Raw genomic sequence first — 17945 nt, forward strand, 5'->3', positions numbered from 1 at the left:
ATAAACTCCTCTTGTGACTTCTTGATTTTTTTTAAAGTAAAAGTGTATCTTGGTTGAGATATATCTTTTTTTAATTATTGATAGTAGAGCTCTGTATGGTAAACAATCAAGATCTTATTTCTAAAGCTGTATTCCTTAGAACAGCGATAGTGGTCTTGCTCAATTCATAAATAGGTGTTTCAGGGAAGGAAAGGTTTCTTGGTCAGATAAGTTAGGGAAAAGTTTCATTTGACATTCTATTAAAGATTCTAAAATGTCTTGCACGAAAGCATCTATGTTCCTCACATTTACTTGCCTACTTCTTTTTGTCATATCATATCAGACATTTAAGAAATGCAGTAAGATAACTTAAATGGAACTCTGAAGTGTTTATGCCTTATTTATTCTAGGATACTCACTATCATTTTTGTGGGTGATGAGCAGCATTTTTTATTTCACAATTTAAGCATTTCTTAATAAATTATTGTTTAAAATGTAAGTTGAGGGAGGGAAGAGTTACTAATCTGTACCTTAAGTGTGTGCCCTGTGTCATACCAAAAAGGGTATAAGAGAAGCTTAGGGTATACTGGCTTATCTTAAAATTCATTTGAAGAAATTAAGCTTCTGTTTGAACAAAATAAGGGAGTTTTTAAAATGCTACCTGGTATGATACAGACAATGAAAGTAGCAAGAATTTAGAGAAAGGAAAGACCAGTCCTGTTTGCAATGAATCAGGCAATACCGGAAGTAGCAAGTGGGATTTGAGAACCCTGAAGGCTAGATTAAGGTTATGAGTAGGAGGGTGAATACAAGTCAGAACAAGTAATTTGTAAATATCTAGAAAATCTGAGGTTGCCAAACATCCATTTATGAACGTCTCCTAAGGGAGAAAAGGAGAAAAGATAAAAATCCCAACACTTCTTTATAAAAACATGAAACTACATATTTAAGAATCACTACTTAAAATATCAGTTAGTTTACATTACCTGTTGGAACACTTGTCAGCATCCTGATAGTTGGAATGGCAGTGTAGAAAATTACTGTCTTTATATGGCCAAGTAATGATTTAATGTTAATTCTTTATACAGTTCTTTCACTTTCCTTTTTGATTCCTTAGCACCTCACAACGCAGTTTCTTCATAACCTTCATGTTGACTAACAGCATGCCGTTACACAACTGGCAGAACTTAATACTACAGCTTCTCTAACTGTAACAAAGCAGAAGTGAAAGAAATGAGAACCCAAGGGTTATTAAGGATTGTTGGTTTAAGTGTTTTAAGAGAATATTACTTTCAGATGCATTTAGAGAATACAAAGTAAGAAAACAGGTTAAAATGTTAGTATTTTCATAATAAAAGGATTTATTATTGGTTTTGTTTGTTTGATGAATATTTATTTAGGTTTTACTGTATATGAAGTATTACAGCTACACAAAGGTGCATTAGAAACTAACCCTTTATTCAAGAAAACTGAATAGGAGGAAGACACACCCAAAACTATAATGGACAGAGCTAGATCTCTTTTAAAAGAGGAAGAGAGAGAGAACTTTTGACTGAGAGAATTAGAGGTGGCTTCCAAGAGGGTGACATTTGAGCTTGATTTTAAAGAATTAATGATATTTGAACCAACAAAGAGAAGTAAGGAAGGACTTTCCAAACAAGAGAGAATATTATATGCAAATGCAGAAGCAAGTAGGCACAGCCCTAGACTCAGAACAGCGTACAACTCAGCTTGTCAAGGCGAAGGATGTGTAAAGATGGGTGGAGGGGGAAGATGATATATTGTGCAATCTGTTACAGTTAAAATACAGCTATTGTTTTATTCTGGCTTGGGCTACTTTGAAATAATTATATCATTTAATCAGCACAGCAAGTATTTTACTGTTCTCTGTTTTCAGGATTACTACGCATATATCCTGATTTACCAAATTTCTCTGTCTATTTAATTCCTTAAAATAACAGGTGTTAAATCATGTGTTTCCTGATATCACCATTCATCTATAAGGACTTCAGTGCCAAATTTCAGTGTTTTAAATTCTTCATCTATTAAAAGAAAAGACAGTTCAGATGGATCTGAATTAACAGCAGTTTATGGTTAAAAAATAAATAAAAACAGTATTCAAATAATTCAGATACTTGCATGAGGAAACAGTTGAAAGAAATGAGAATATTTACCCTTTGAAAAGAAAAAGTTCTTCGAGAGAGATGATCACCGTCTTCATGTATTTGAGAGACTGTTATGGGGAAAAGGATTAATCAAATGATATTTATCTTTAAAGCAGTGCTTCTCCAACTGTATTGTGCATCTTGTTCAAATACAGATCCTGAATTAGCAAGGTCTGAAATGAAGATCTGCATTTCTAACAGGTTTCTAGGGGCTGATACTACTGGCCTAAGGACCTCATTTTGAATAGCAAGACTAACATGTAGAACTAGGAATAACAGAGTCAGAGGAAGCCTCTGTTAGCTCAGATAAAAAAGAGTTGCTTATCCATTCAAGCTGTCATGTATAAAAATGTTCTGCCTTTTGAGAAAGTAAGTTTACCTTAAGTGTTTGAAGAGACTAGCCTAGATAACTATCAGTGGTATTAAAGAGGGAATTATTACACGGGATATGTTGGATTAGATGTCCTTATGTCTCTTTTAGTTGTAAAATTCAATAAATCTATAGTTTTTCAATAAGAATACTCAAACTGTTTTTTATACACTTTCACATCTTCTCACAGGAAATTTTATTAATGCTCCTAAGTTGTTTTTAAATGTGACGATGTCATAGGAGAGGGGTTAGCCTCAGCATTTTTATAAAATGAAAGGACTTAGTTATAAATCTAATATCTTATGTAATGCCAGCTCATGAGAATGAACACATTATTGCTAAGGTTGGTTGGCTGGATGATTTTTACCACAACATGTCAGTTTGGTAGACATTCAATTATGGATAGTTTTTTTAAAATGTAATAAAGCCAAATATTTTATATACATATACCCATAAACTCTTACCTAATTAAATTGGGTCTCAGAAACCTTATGCAGAATTCAGTTTTCTGGACTTAGTGAAATAATTTTAGGTAATTACTTAACTGATTTTAATCAATGTCTCCAATTAGAAAATCAGACCATTGGGCTGAATGGTCTCCAAAACCCCCTTTCAGCTCTAAGTTTCTCATGTCCTATTCTTTTTGTTGTGCTTCTTTATGAACCTTGAAGTCATACTATCAGAAGCAGCCCGGTTCTAACCTTCTTTTAACTCCTAAGGCGTTTGGTCTTCCTTGTTGCTGGCCTCAGCTTCCTTTCTTGTGGAAGTAGGAATATCTATTGAAAACTAAAATCCGTCTTAAATTTGAGAGTTGTACTATATTGTTTACCTGCAAGAGTGGATAGACATTTGTTCTGATGCTCTTGGTAGTTTCATTAACTTTTTAATTGCGTACCTTTTACAAATCAGGCCGTTGTTTACTGAATGCTTATTCCGTGTTGTGGTGGCTGACTCTGATTCTGTGCAGTCCTGGAGCTTGTCATCTGCAGACTTCTAGGTAAACAGACAAGACAAATAATCCAGTGTAATAAGCCCTGTGAAAGGGCTCTCTTTATGGTGGTATGGTAACACATGTAACAATACTGAACCTAGGAGAGTGTAGTGGAAAGCGATTTTATCGTAGAAAATTCCATGAGGAGACAAAGATGAGCTGAGTCTTGAAGAAAGAGTGTGAGTTAGCCAGGCGAGGGCAGTGAGAATGGGCGGGGATGATAGCAGTGAACATGAGCAGAGGCGTGGAGGCGTGAGACAGCGTGGTAGACAGGAGGAGGGCGTACCGCTTCTGAAGTGTCAAATGGGAAAAGCAGTTAAACTTGAATGTACGCGGGTCCTTTATGCCAACACCAAGACCCTGGCTTTGTTCCCTCTTGCTAGAGGAGGCATAGATGGCTTGACATAAAATGTTTGTTTTTGATATATTCTGTATTAGAAGGGATAAAAACTGAATATAGGGACACATGTGGGCTAAAAGTAACCAGGCAAAAGGTAATCAGGGTGTAAGCTAGGCCCCAGCGCCAGGCCTTCACATCCACCACAGGAGGGTACACGTGAGCCCTTCAGCCTCACACCCACCAACCCATCTGCCCTGTGACCCTCACTGTCACCAACCTTGATCCCTGAGTCCTTATCCTCGGGGTTGTCTTTAATGTCAATTTTTTGTTATTTTCTTTTTATTGGTAGAGAATACTACCAGTATTCTGAAGTAGTAACTGATAAAACATCTCTGTCTGAAATCCCTCAGTAACAGTGTCATGCGATGACTTTTTGTGCTTAATTTGGTTTTGACAGAATTCATATCTAGTATTTTTAGTACCTTTTTTTACTTAGTTCTTTATTGACCTTTTAATGACATGTAGACATTAGTTTTAGGAGAGGGGTTGATACAAATTTTGAGGTAAGGTGTTAACATTTAGCTGTTAAATTACTAGTCTTTTTAAAAATTGTGAAATGTAGACGAATGTCTATGAACGAAGAAAAGGAGGGTATAATAATGAAATAGAAGGTGAAGATTCACTGGATGAAATAGTTTTTTAAGAAGTTTGAAAATTACAGTAAAATGCTTTTTAAAGGAAACTTCTTCAAGAGACTCAAAGGAAGAGTTTAAGTTACAGGGCAGATTTGCTCTGATAAAAACAACACTGAAGGATTCTATCTTGGACTCCTTATCTTCAGTCAAGTCAAGCCAACAACTGATCACAATTTTAAAATAGAGTTTCCCCCCAAACATGAACAAGTTACTCTACATAAAAAAGAGAACAGAAAGAGACTCTTCCCTTACCTTTCAATTCCAGGTTATGGGATTTTCTCTTAGTTAGATAGGTATAAAAAGAGATACATATATCTCTTTACCCTCTTTCTTTCTCAGCAGTAGCGTTCCAATAATTAGAGTAATTGTGAACTTAAAAATATTGCCAAAGAATGAGGAAATCTGGGTATAAATCTGTGAGAAAATAATGTCACACATGAGGTTGTCATACACTGAAAGTATTTTAAAACACTTTTATAAGCTTCTTAGCACTTTTCCTTTTCAATCTTAAGAGTTGTTCTCTCAGGGTTTCATCCAAACTTTTGTCCTCTGAACCCCAAGATCGATCAAATTGTTTCCTGTGACTCATTCCTGCCTAGTTGGTTTTGCAATATAAATAGTGAGTAGATAGAAAGTACAATATCTAAACCAAAAGGATGTGTAATGGTCCTGTTCTTTTTTGGACTATAAGATCAACTGCAGTATTCTAGAGACCTTGATCAAAGCAGATACAGAGAAGTTGAATGTGGTCAGAAAGACGTGATCAGCAAGGGGAAAGAATCCAAGAGAATCAAAACAGGAGTGTGGGTATAGCTCAGTGGTAGAGTGCATGCTCAGCATGCAGGAGGTCCTAGGTTCAGTCCCCAAACTGCCATTTAAAAAAATAAAATTAAAAAAAATTTAAAAACCAAGTGAACCAAAACATAAGAGAAAAGAATTTAAAAGTAGCAAAAGGCACATATTTACACTCAGAAGGCAGAGTTAAGGTCTAGCTCTGCCACTTGTACTTATGACCTTGGGTGGGTCATTTTACCTCTCTGAACTTTATTATCGTTTGTAAAAATGGAGATATAATGCCTATCCTGACCTCACATGATTGTTGTGGAAATTGAATAAAATAAGATATGGGAAAGCCCGGGGTGTGCAATGTGCTTCGAAAATGTTAGAAACAGTAACTATATGAGGTAATAGATATGGTGATTAGCTTGATTGCAATTCATATGGCACAATATATACACAATATATCGAATCAAGTTGTATACCTTAAGTATATACAGTTTTTGATTGTCAATCGTATTTCAGTTAACCCGGGGGACAATGTTGGCTCCATGAATGCAGTAGACCATCTAGGCTTTAAGTACTCAATAAATTATGTTACATGAAAAAAGAAAAGGAAATGTTGGTGTACTAGTATTGCTTCTTGGAGGTATATGGTTAGAGTAAATAAAACATTCTTGACATATTTTAGGGCTATCATGTGAAAGAGGATTTAGACTTACCTTGAGTAACCTCAAAAAGTGGAACTAAGACTCATGAATAGAAGCTTCTGGGAAAAAAATTCCAGCTCAGTGAAGAAATCATTCTCTAATTTTCAGTATTATTCAAACATAGGATGGTTTGTTTTAAGAGATGAAATATTGTCTATTTCTGAAAGTACTTAGATATATTCTTGGCTGAACATAAAAAAGAAATAAACAGCACACTGTGGGTAGTTCAACTAGATCTTCTTTAATATCCCTTCCATCTCTATTATTTCATAATTGTGAATACTCGAGTTTTTTCTGTTTCCCTGAATGTGTTTTTTATTATCTGTGTTATGAAGACTTTATAGCCCAGAAATTTTCTTTCCTCTTTTCTATCTGTGGGATCTTCTGAATTCCTTTCTTAACACTTTCCTATATTGACTCATGTTGTTTTTTCTCCTTGGAAAGATTTTACTGAAAATCCTGTTGATCTCTTTATGACCATCCCCTGTCATCATCATCCTTTATGCATCACATTTGTGTTTTAACGTACACACAGAGTTGTCTCTCAGTCCAAAACTACCTTATAAGAAAGGGAGTATTTTGTAACAAGGAAGTTCTGTTTTCTACCTTCTAAACCTGTTTCTGATCATTGAAAAGTATAAATATAACAATACCATATTCATTATTCCGAAATTTATAGTAATTCAGAAATGGGATGGTCAGAATTCTTTCTCTTGAACTCTCTAGGGAAAATATTTAAATTAACATAATAAACATGATTGCAAGAAAAAATCTTTAACTTGTTTCATAGTAAATACTTTTTAGTTATTTCAGAATTATCTCCTGAAGAAGAAACAAATGGAGTATAAGTAGAAATTGTGTTTCTTCATAACAAGATGATGACTTTTTTAGACTAGTTCAAATTAATATTTCTTTGAAAGTAATACTGTGTCTGTTTCCCACTTAGGTTGGTCTCCTGTACCATTTTTCTGAATTATGTTTTATGTTGTATAGCGCCTTTGTAACATAAATTCACACTCTCTATTTATGTTTATAAGATCTTAGAAATAACCTAACGTCTTTGTCTCTTCCATAGATTTAATATTTGTATTTGGTTACTTGTGTGAAAACACATAACCCATCTTGCTTATTTTCCTTTATCAGCAGAACCAACTTGCTTCAAACACTATTGCTTCAGAGTAACTTTTGCTTTCTGCTATCTTTTGTTAACTTATTTGTACCCCAGCTAATTTTTTTTTTTCCTTTGAAAGCCTTGCAGTGAGAGAATTTCTTTGTCTGGATGATCCACCAGGTCCATTTGATAGCCTAGAAGAAAGCAGGGTAAGTGCTGTATTATATATCACATGAAAAGAGGAACAAATAATACAGTACAATAACTGCATTGTTTCTTGAATGCAATAGCAAACAGCAAAATTATAATTTTAGACCATGGTAGTTTTGCACAGAAAGCTTTTAATGTTTGAGTCAAAACTTTCTTTCATTGAAACACATGAATCTAATTCAGTGAAAAAATAAAAATTTGTACATGTCATAAAGTCAATGAAGCTCTAAAATTAAATCCTACATTTATTCTCTTTATTTTTACTGTTTCAGAGAAGATAAATTATTTGGAAATTTATTTTACATTTAAAAGTATTATTTGCATTCTGAATTTTCTTCCATTTAAGTATCAAAGTAAAGAACCTACAGTTAAAAATCAAATCTAAAAAAAAGAATCCTCAGAGGTAGAAATCATTGTCTTATAAACAGTTCAGTTCAAGCTTGATGATACTCAGATTACACTAATTGACGTGTTAAAGTGGCCTATTTCTTGAAGCAATTGGCTAGATTCACAGATTTGGTAATAATAGATTAGCTAGGATTTTATGCAAGTTTTTCCCTCAAATGTTTAATTGTGTTTAAATGAAACAGATTTAATTGGTAGGTTTGTAATGTTTTCAGTTAAACTGAGTCAGTTGTTTTAGAGTGAATGCCATAGCTTTTTTAAAACAGCTTTATTGAAGTCAGTTTTTCATCCATAAAATTTACTGTTTGCTATTTCATTGTATATGTACAAATTTAGTAACTTCTAGTAAATGTATGGAGTTGTGCCACCATCACCATAATCCAGTGTTAGAAATTCCCATTAGTTCAGAAAAAATTCTGCAAGCTGTTTGCAGTCATTCCACACTCACAGCCCCAGACAGCTACTGACTTGCTCTCAGTCTCTGAAAATATGCCTTTTCTGGATATTTCATAAAATAGAATCATACTGTGTGTGTGTGTGTGTGTGTGTGTGTGTGTGTGCACGCGCACATATGTGTGTGTATCTGTAAGTGTAAAATCAATATGCAATATATATAATCTCGTGTGTATGGTATGCATAATATATAGTATACAGTATTTATAATCTTTGCATGTAGTTTCTTTCACTTAACATTTTTGAGCATCATCCATGTTATGGTCTCTCAGTGTTTCATTGCTTTTTATTACTGAATGGTTTTCTGTTGTATACATATGCCACATTTTGTTTATCCAGTCACACCGCTTGAGGGACATCTGGATTGTTTCTAGTTTTGTGCTATTACGAATAATGCTGCTATGAACAGTTTCAAAGAAGGCTTTGTGTGGACTTAGGTTTCATGTTTCTTGGGTTGATCCCCAGGAGTAGAATGTTTGGTTATATGGCAAATAGTGTTTAACTTTTTCAAGAGACAGACTGTTTTCTAAAGTGGCTGTTCCATTTTACATTCCCACCAGTAGTGTGTGAGAGTTCCAGTTTCTCTCTGTCCTCACAAACATTTGATATTTTCTGTCTTTTGGATTATAGCCATTCTTGTATGTGTGCAGTGGTATTTCATTATGGTTTTAACTTGTATTTCCATAGTGATTTTTACACTAATCACTTTTTTATGTACTTTTTTGCCATTCATGTTTTCTTTGAGGAATTGTCTATTTAAGCCTTTTGCCTATTTTTTTATTTGGATTGTTTGTCTTATTCAGTTGTAAGAATTGTTTATTTTGTTTATAACTCCTTTATCAAATACATGATTTGCAAACATTTCTCATAGTCTGTATGTATCCTTTTATCTTCTTAATGATGTCTTTTGAAGTGCTAATGTTTTTAATTATAATGAAGTTCACTTTATCACTTTTCTTTTATGGCTTATGCTTTTGATATTATAAGAACTCTTTGCCCAGCACAGGGTCACAAAGATTTTCCCGTATTTTTTTTTCTAAAAGTTTTGTAGTTTTAGCTCTTACGTTTAGGTCTATGATCCATCCTGAGCTGATTTTTTTATGAGGTGTGAGGTAAGGATCTTAAGTTTCTATAGATATCTAATTGTGTTGACACCCCATATGGATTGTATTGGCACCTTTATCAAAAGTCAAATGAACATGAAAGAAAGGGTTTGCTTCTGGACTTTTAATTCTCTTTCATTGATCTCATTACCTGTCCTTATGCCAGTACTGCAGTCTTATTTATTACAGCTCTCTCACCATTACTCTGTTTTCCGTCCTTGGACTTTCAGCCTGTATTTTTCAATCTCAGGTCTGTCTCTTGTACATAGGATATAATTGGGTCTTTGTCTTTTACTCAGTCTGACCTCTCTACCTTTTATATCTGCCATTTTGCAGTTTGTTTTCTGTCTCATCAATTTTGATCTTTTTCCTCCTTTACTGCCTACTCTTGTGTGAAATAAATATTTTTCATATGCCATTTTGATTTCTCTGGAAATTTTTAATTTTTCTTAGTTATTTTTTAGTAGTTGCTCTTGGTGTTACAGTATGCATCTTACAGTAGTCTACTTCAGAATACAGGCGAACCTCCGAGATACTGGAGGCTTGGTTCCAGACCACTGTGATAAAATAAATATCCCAATAAATCAAGTCACAAATTTTTTGGTTTCCCAGTGCGTATAAAGGTTACATTTACACACTATTCTGTAGTCTGTTAAGTGTGCAATAGCATTATGTCTAAAAAAACAATGTACACCCCTGAATTAAAATACACTTTATTGCTACAAATTGCTAACCATCATCTGAGACTTTAGCAAGTCCTAATCTTTAGTGCTGGTGAACAGCCTTGCTCAGTGTTAATGGCTGCCAGCTGATCAGGATGCTGATTGCTGAAAGCTGGGGTAGCTGTAGTGATGTCTTAAAATAAGACAACAATGAAGTTTGCCGCATTGACTGACTCTTCTTCCACAAATGATTTTTCTGTTGCATGCAGTGCTGTTTGATAGCATTTTAACCCACAGTTGAAGTCAGTCCTCTCAAACCCTGCCACTGCTGTATCAACTAAGTTTATGTAATAGTCTAAATCCTTTGGTGTAATTTCTACAGTCTTCTCAGCATCTTCACTAGGAGTAGATTCTGTCTCAAGAAACCACTTTTCTTTGTTCATTCTTAAAAAGAAACTCCTCATCCATTAAAGGTTTATGGTGAGATTACAACAATTCAGTCACATGCTAAAGCTCACTTCTAATTCTAGTTCTCTGGCTGTTTCTACCACATCTGCAGAAATTCCCTCCACTGAAGTCTTAAACGCCTCAAAGTCATTCATGAAGGTTAGAATCAGCTTCTTCCATACTCTCGTGAATGTTAACATTTTGACCTCTTCTCATGAATCACAAATGCTCTTAATGGTGTCCAGAGTGGTAAATTCTTCCCAAGTTTTCAACAGACTTTTGCCCAGATCTATCAGAGGAATCACTATCAATGGCAGCTATATAGTCTTATGAAATGTATTTCTTAAACAATAAGACTTTCTTAAATAATAAGAAAGTCAAAATTATTCTTTGACCCATGAGCTGCAGAATGGATGTTGTATCATTAGGCACAAAAACAACATTAATCTTGTCCATCTCAGAGTGCTTGGGTGACCAGGTGTATTGATAATGAGCAATAATATTTTGAAAGGAATTTTTCTGAGCAGTAGTTCTCAATGGTGAGCTTAAAATATTCAGTAAACCATGTTGTAAACAGATGCGCTGTCATCCTGGCTTTGTTCCATATACAGAGCGTAGGCAGAGTAGACTTAGCATGATTCCGATGGGCCCTAGGATTTTCAGAAGGGTAAGTGAGCACTGGCTTCAACAGTAAAGTCACCAGCTGCATTAGCCTCTAACAGGAGAGTTAGCCTGTCTTTTGAAGCTTTGAAGTTGGCCATTGACTTCTCTTCTGCAGCTATGAGAGTCCTGGGTGGCATCTTCTTCCGATACAGAGTGGTTGCATGTACACTGCAAGTCTGTAGTTTCATGTAACCACCTTCATTAATTGTCTTAGCTAGATCTTCTGGATAACTTGCTGTGGCTCCTACATCAGGTTCATTTTGTTTTTATGTTATGGAGATGGCTCCTTTCCTTAAACCTCAGGAACCAGCCTCTGCTAGCTCCAGACTTTTCTTCTCCAGCTCCCTCACCGCTCTCAGCCTTTATAGAATTGAATAGAGTTAGGGTCTTGCTCTGGACTAGGCTTTGGCTGGAGGGAGTGTTGTGGCTGGTTTGATCTGTCCAGCCCACTCAGACTCTGTCCATGTCAGCAGTAAGGCTGTTTCGCTGTCTCACGTTCACGGGCTCCCTGGAGTAGCACTGTAAACTTCCTGCATGGACTTTCCCTGTTTTCAAGCTTGGCTAACTGATACAGAGGCCTAGCTTTGGCCTGTCTTGACTTTCAACATACCTTCCTCACTCAGCTTAATCATTTCTAGCTTTTGATTTAAAGTAAGACATACAACACTTCCTTTCACTTGAACACTTAGAGGCCATTGTCGGGTTATTAATTGGCCTAATTTCAATATTATTGTGTCTCGGGGACTAGGGAGGCCTAAGAAGAGCCTTAATAAATAGTATTTTTGTTATCATTCATATTTTATATAGTGTTCTTTAAAAATACCTTCCTTTCCCCTAAACTCAGAACTCTCTTAAATTTTTCAAGCTTTTTAAATTTTTTCCTTATACTCTTGACTTTCTTCATCTACCTGCATTTTTGTCACAGAATATATGTTCTATGACACTGATGGTTACTGTTGAGGCCGTGGTTTGTAATGTTTATGATCTGCGTGTATGTGATAAATTTTCTAAATTTCCCACGTATGTTTGGAAAGAGTATGTTTCCAAATTGTTGTGCTTAGGGTTCAGTGTATGTCTATCAGATCAAGCTTGTTAATTGTATTGTTCAAATCTTTTAAATATTTACTAATTTTTTTTCTGTTTAATCCATTGATTACCAAAAGTTGTATATTGAATTCACTGGTTATGGTTGTGTATTTATTAAATTTATCCTTGGAATTCTGTAGTTGAAGTATTCCTGGTGAATCATTCCTTTTATTGTTATATAGTGACTCCTTTTGTGCTTAATAATGTTTTTCACCTAGAAATACATCCAGTCTGATACTAAGAAAACTACATCTTTTGTTGGGGGGAAGGATCAGATTTTCCTATTGCCTGAGAAGTATTTTTTAACCTTTATATTTTCAGTGTGTTTCTTGTTGACGTCAGAGAAGTAGATCTTTTTTTTAAATAAAATCAGAAAAATCTATTTTTTAACTGGTGAGTTTATTCTTATGGATATAGTAATTACCAATATATTTATATTTATTTCTGCCATTTCATTTTGTGCTTTTTATTCACCCTGCTTTTCTAATGGTACTTTTTCTCCTTTCCTGCCTGTTATATGTTCAATGAGTTTTCTTTCATTCCTTCTTTTCTCTGTTCTTGGTTTCTAAGCTCTGTGTTCACTGTCTTTTATTTAAGGGTCATGTATTTTTCTCATCAAATAATTTAGAACCAAGTTGTTCACAGCTCACCCCAGAGTTAACCATTATGCTCTATTAAGTCAGTGCTGCTTTTGATTTACCTGCATGTTTGCCGCTCTCTTTCCTAATCATTATGAATTTTTCATGTCACTCTTCCCATTGGGGTTTAGTTAACTTCTTAAAGTGCATCATTGGCAGTGTTTAGGCTTTTAATGTCTGAAATTTTTAAAAATCTTTCTCTCATCTTGAAATATGATTTAACTGGGTCAGAATTCTACCTTGATAGTTGTTTTTCTCAGCACTTTGACGTATTTTCCACTGCCTTTGACGTAGACTATGGCTATGAGACATGTATTCTCAGTTCATTATTGTCCCTTGATAATAAACTGGAGATTTTCCTGGTGTTTCAGAGATCTTCTCTTTGATTTTGGCATTTGCAGTTTTACTGTCTTGTATCTGGGGGGGGGGTATTTTTTGTCTTCTTTGGGGTGTATTTGTTATTCTTTCCAGATCTGAAAATGCTAGTTTTCAGTTCTGAATTGGTTGTGAATCAGTTCTGAAAATTCTTGACTGTTTTCTGAGTATTGCTTCTCCTCATTTTCTCTGTTCTCTCTTTTTGGAATTCTGTTTACAAATGTTTGTTTAGTTATTTTCCTTTTCTATCTGTCTTAGCCTTTCCTTCATACTATCCATCTCTGTGTGCTTCATTCTGGGTAATTTTTGTAACTCTAGCTTACTATTAGTTCTGTAGTTTATTATATTATTTTCAGAGAGGATTATTCTATTATTTGATCCTTCTATTACAATTTTAATGTTATTAACTATATTTTTCATGTCTTGACATTCTGATTGGCTTGTCTTGAGTATAAGTGATATTTTTTTAATAGTGGCCTTTTAAGAAATACTTTAAGGTCATTATACATGTTGCTGGAAGTTATTATCACAGTGAATGTCTTCTAAGGGAATCAATAGCTGAATTTTTTTTTTAAGTTGAATTATCAGGACTGGGCAAAAACAGACTAAGAAGAATAGAAACTAAAACAGTGGTTATCAGTCATCTTTTTTCCCATTTTTTTCCCAAGTATACACTGGAGAGAGATCAGCTTCATTTCAGTCACCCTGGCTTACTACTTAATAATTCTAAAGAAAGGGGACTTGTAGTTCTAAATATCGTTCTAAGTCCCCAGTAGGTGGGGTCTAAGATAGCAGAGACCTAAAAAGATGAGGGTAGGGAATAAATTGTTGGATTGTATTCATATTATTTTGTTGACCTGTGTTCTCTGACTCTTCAGTGATGCTCTTGAGAAAGATACTGTGTAACTATTGAATTTTATTTTTCTGCTTGTGTTTTTTATTTGTTGTTTGTTTTTAAGGCTTTCTGTGAAACTTTAGAAGAGACAAACTACCGTTTCCAAAAAGAACTACTTGAAAAACAGAAAGAGTTGGAATCACTGAAGAAACTGCTCAGTGAAAAGCAACTTCATATAGACACGCTGGAAAACAGACTCAGGTGTGCTGTGACACTGATTTTAGTCTGACTAACTCAGCTCAGCGCTCTAGGATACGTGCCCTTTGTATGTTGATATAATTTAGGAAATTTCTGAATCTAAAAGTCTTAGACTTTTGGAGTACTTCCTTGTAGATTGGGGGAATTGTCTGGCTTTTGATTATTTAGGAGGCTGAAGATTTGAAGGACAGGAAACATCTGGAAAATAAACCTCTAGGTGTTCAACAAGACAAATATGATTTATTTTAACCTATTTAAATGGTACCTTTGTTTCTAGGCATTTATGACAACTTTTCGCAGATGAAATTCCTGGTTTGCCTTCTTGTCAGCGTATTTTGAATTGATGTTAAGAATCATTTTAAATTAGTCTTAAGCACTGATTTCTCTGTTGACTCCCAGAGGTGGCAGGTTATCAGGTGCATGACTGTGTTAAGAACAGCTGAAGGCTGCTAAAGCCACGTGTATTCACAGCGATAAATACACACCTATTATTCATAAAAGGGGCTTGTTGCTGTGCTTTACTTTTAGGGAGTTATCTTTAGAACCTGAAGAATCACTGCTCATGTCAGGAACGGAAGGTGGACAGATCCTAAAGGCGGAGCCTTCTGCACTTGAGGTTCATCAAGAGGTCTTGGACGAAGAATCTAGGTATATAGGTTTGGTTTGTTATAATCTAATCATGTGACTACCTGGAGGGAAATGGTCCTAATACTCTAAGAGTGTGTTTTTATGAGCGCAGTGTTACTGTATCATGAGTCTGCTGAGCAAAAAGAGACCACGGCTATTCTAGGCTGTTCCTAAAATGAATCTTTGGCATCCAGGCTCTAAATTTTATTACTTATTTTGAAGATAACATCTGTATTAACTGAGCTGTGACTCAGTTACAATTTTTTAATTTTGTTATCTTGACACATTACTTCAATTTCTCTCAGTGTCAGTCTTTTCCTTGCAAAGAGTGGGACACTATAATAGCAAGCACCCTGCTTACCTAATAGGAATGATGAGAAGATAGTGTATTTGAAAGCACACCAAATTCTTATTACATATAAATTAAAAGGTCACCATTAATACTTCAGTGGTAGTGGTTAAGCTGTAAGTATGAGGTTTTATGTTGGAAAAGGTCATTGCAAACTTAATTTTTATTGAAAAATGGCAGTTGAGAGAACTGAAAGAGGTGCAAATATATCTCCAAAGGTGCAGTCTGGCAGCGACAACTTTAAAATAATGAATTTCCGATTGAAAACTTAAATATTCTTTTTTATTAAATATTTTTCCATTCAATATTTAAATATTCTTTACATGAGGTAACAAATTTTAAAGGTACTAGTGAAGTGAAATAGCATGCAGCCAGTCTCTTCACTGATCTATTTCTCTCTCTTTTTTTTTTTTTCTTTTTTTTGCAGAGCTGATAATAAGCAATACGTAAGTTCTCATGAGCCTGAAAATTCTGTATCAGACATAGAAGTAGCGGAAGTGGCATATAATGCCGAAGAAGACTAATGCGTCACAAGCAGTTCCTCCCATTTTTACATTTCTGCAAACGTAGAGTAGAGTGGCAAATATTTAAAAAGAGAAAAGAGACTGAAGCTATTACAGAAAGTAGCAAGATTGCACATGTATAAAGTTTACATAAAGAAAAGTTTCTCTTAAGTTATTGGGGTAAGAAATATATTCACTGTTATTTTAATTGTCTTTTAGACAAACTGTATTTAATACACTAAAAAAAAGTCTAGTTAGAGTTTTGCCATCAAGGCCCTTAAATAATGTACATAAATTATATTGGTGTTTTGCCAGTATATTGCTCCAGACTAATGTGGGTGTACACACGTGCATGCGTGTGTGTGTGTGTGTTAAAATCACAGTTATATTAGTTAAGTGGACATAAATTGCATGTTGCTGTCTGGTTGGATATATACTTCTTTGTGTCTCTGACATGATGATATATTTTCGTTGATGGTTTAAATCAGTGGTAAAGATGAACTGAGTTTAAAATATTAACATGTTTGTCATCTCTAAATGAAAGTTGCTCATTTGGAATGTTACTATTTGAAAGAAGAAAACTTTCTAGTACCAAAGGGAAACTCTTCGAAAGAGCTGTAATAATATAGCTAAAGTGATAAAATAGCCTTGATTTTAAAAGCTAATTCAATAATATCAAAATACTATAAGTATACCAGTGTATTATATATTATACTTGTTTATTTTCCACATAATCTTTATCTTAAAGCTCTATCGTAGAATCAGTGGGTTTGCCTTTTTCAGAACACTACCTCTTTTTGCTAATCAAGGCATACTCTGTTGAAAATATAGATTCTAAGCAAATAGGCAGTAGTACAAAAAAATTAAAGATAAAAAGCCATATATCCTGCAGAGCTTGTATGTCAACTCCTGGCATTATATCTTTGTTTCTGTGTATGTGAAAATGTCGCTATAATTATTGATGCTGATTTTCTTTTTAATGTATTTAGCCAAGTGATGCACTTTATGGTGATTAAACTCTTTTGTGCCAAGTTTAATTGGTGAATTTCTTTAGTAAGTGGAATTAGGAAAAAGAATTATGCAGTGCCTTCACTATTTCACTTTTTACAGACGTCTCCTAGGGTCTGCGAGTCTGCTATATGAAAAATTTATTTCTGCTTTGCATATAGTTATGGAGTGTGCTTTGTTTCATTTTTATAGTATGAAGTTACTTATTTATATTATATTTCTACTACTTTGCGTATTGCTGTTAATAAGCATTGCAATCATGCTAGCATTTTTGAAATCCCAGTTGGTATATTGAACTGCATAGGCTTTCTAAAAACTGAAGGAAACTTACTAGGGAAAAAGAATAACCATGTCCATTTTTTCCCTTCACTACATAAAAGTGTATCAGTATCTTGAGGTATGTATTACGATGTGGTTGTTTAAAATTCTGCTGATGTAGATTAACAGATACAATGGCTGGTTAACCTTTGATCTGAGAAGGAGACCGCTTTTTACCTAAATACCAAAAATCTTTCAAGTCTTCATCAAAATGCACGGGTATGCTCTGTCTCGGAATATTTTCCCCAAAGTATATTAAAAATATGTTTACCATCCTGGGAGACAGAAAGAGTATATAACAAAATGGTCTACTTGTTCATTTCAAAATACTATCTAGGCTTTAAAAAGGTTTAAAAAGAACAATCATTTAAATTAACATCACTTTCAGTCTAATCAAGCAAGGTGAGCTTTGCTAAATTCCAGATATTACAGTGCTACATACGTGTCTGTTTTAAAGTGAACTGTTCACTTTCAAAATCTGACCTTTCAGAAGACTGTATTTAAAATTTTGGATGAGTGAAGAAAAAGTTGTTAATTAGGGAAACCACTATTATTTATATTTAGGTTTTACTTTTTTTACTTTTATAATGCATTTTATTCCCAGTATTATGCTGATTCAATAAATTATTTTTTCGGTACAACAGTAGATGTGTATTGTTCGGATCTTGAATACCATTTTTCTCCTCCAGTTTCTGTGTTCTTCTTATCCTTTCCAGTTATTGAAAATTTAATTAACGTTAACTGCTGCATTTACAGATGTGGAATGAGTCTGCGATTTTCTTTTTAAGTTTGCACCTTATATAACTGATCATTTTAAGTCTTTGTAAATAGGTGACAGCGCACTTCAAATGTAACCAATATTAATAA

The 17945-nt window shown here is 34.3% G+C and overlaps 1 protein-coding gene across 2 annotated transcripts in view; it reads left to right on the plus strand.

Moving 5' to 3' along the window:
• The window catches only part of SNX16 (sorting nexin 16), a 33262-nt gene extending 15541 nt beyond the window's left edge, over positions 1-17721 (plus strand). For both annotated transcript variants that reach the window (XM_072951768.1, XM_072951769.1), the window contains 4 exons: positions 7278-7347; positions 14140-14276; positions 14802-14921; positions 15677-17721. In XM_072951768.1, the coding sequence (XP_072807869.1) occupies positions 7278-7347; positions 14140-14276; positions 14802-14921; positions 15677-15773 (424 nt within the window). In that variant the 3' untranslated portion in view covers positions 15774-17721. The remainder of the gene's footprint in view (positions 1-7277; positions 7348-14139; positions 14277-14801; positions 14922-15676) is intronic.
• The last annotated feature ends 224 nt before the right edge of the window (positions 17722-17945 follow it).

The sequence above is a fragment of the Vicugna pacos genome, chromosome 29 (assembly GCF_048564905.1).
Source record: "Vicugna pacos chromosome 29, VicPac4, whole genome shotgun sequence".
NCBI classification, from domain to species: domain Eukaryota; kingdom Metazoa; phylum Chordata; class Mammalia; order Artiodactyla; family Camelidae; genus Vicugna; species Vicugna pacos.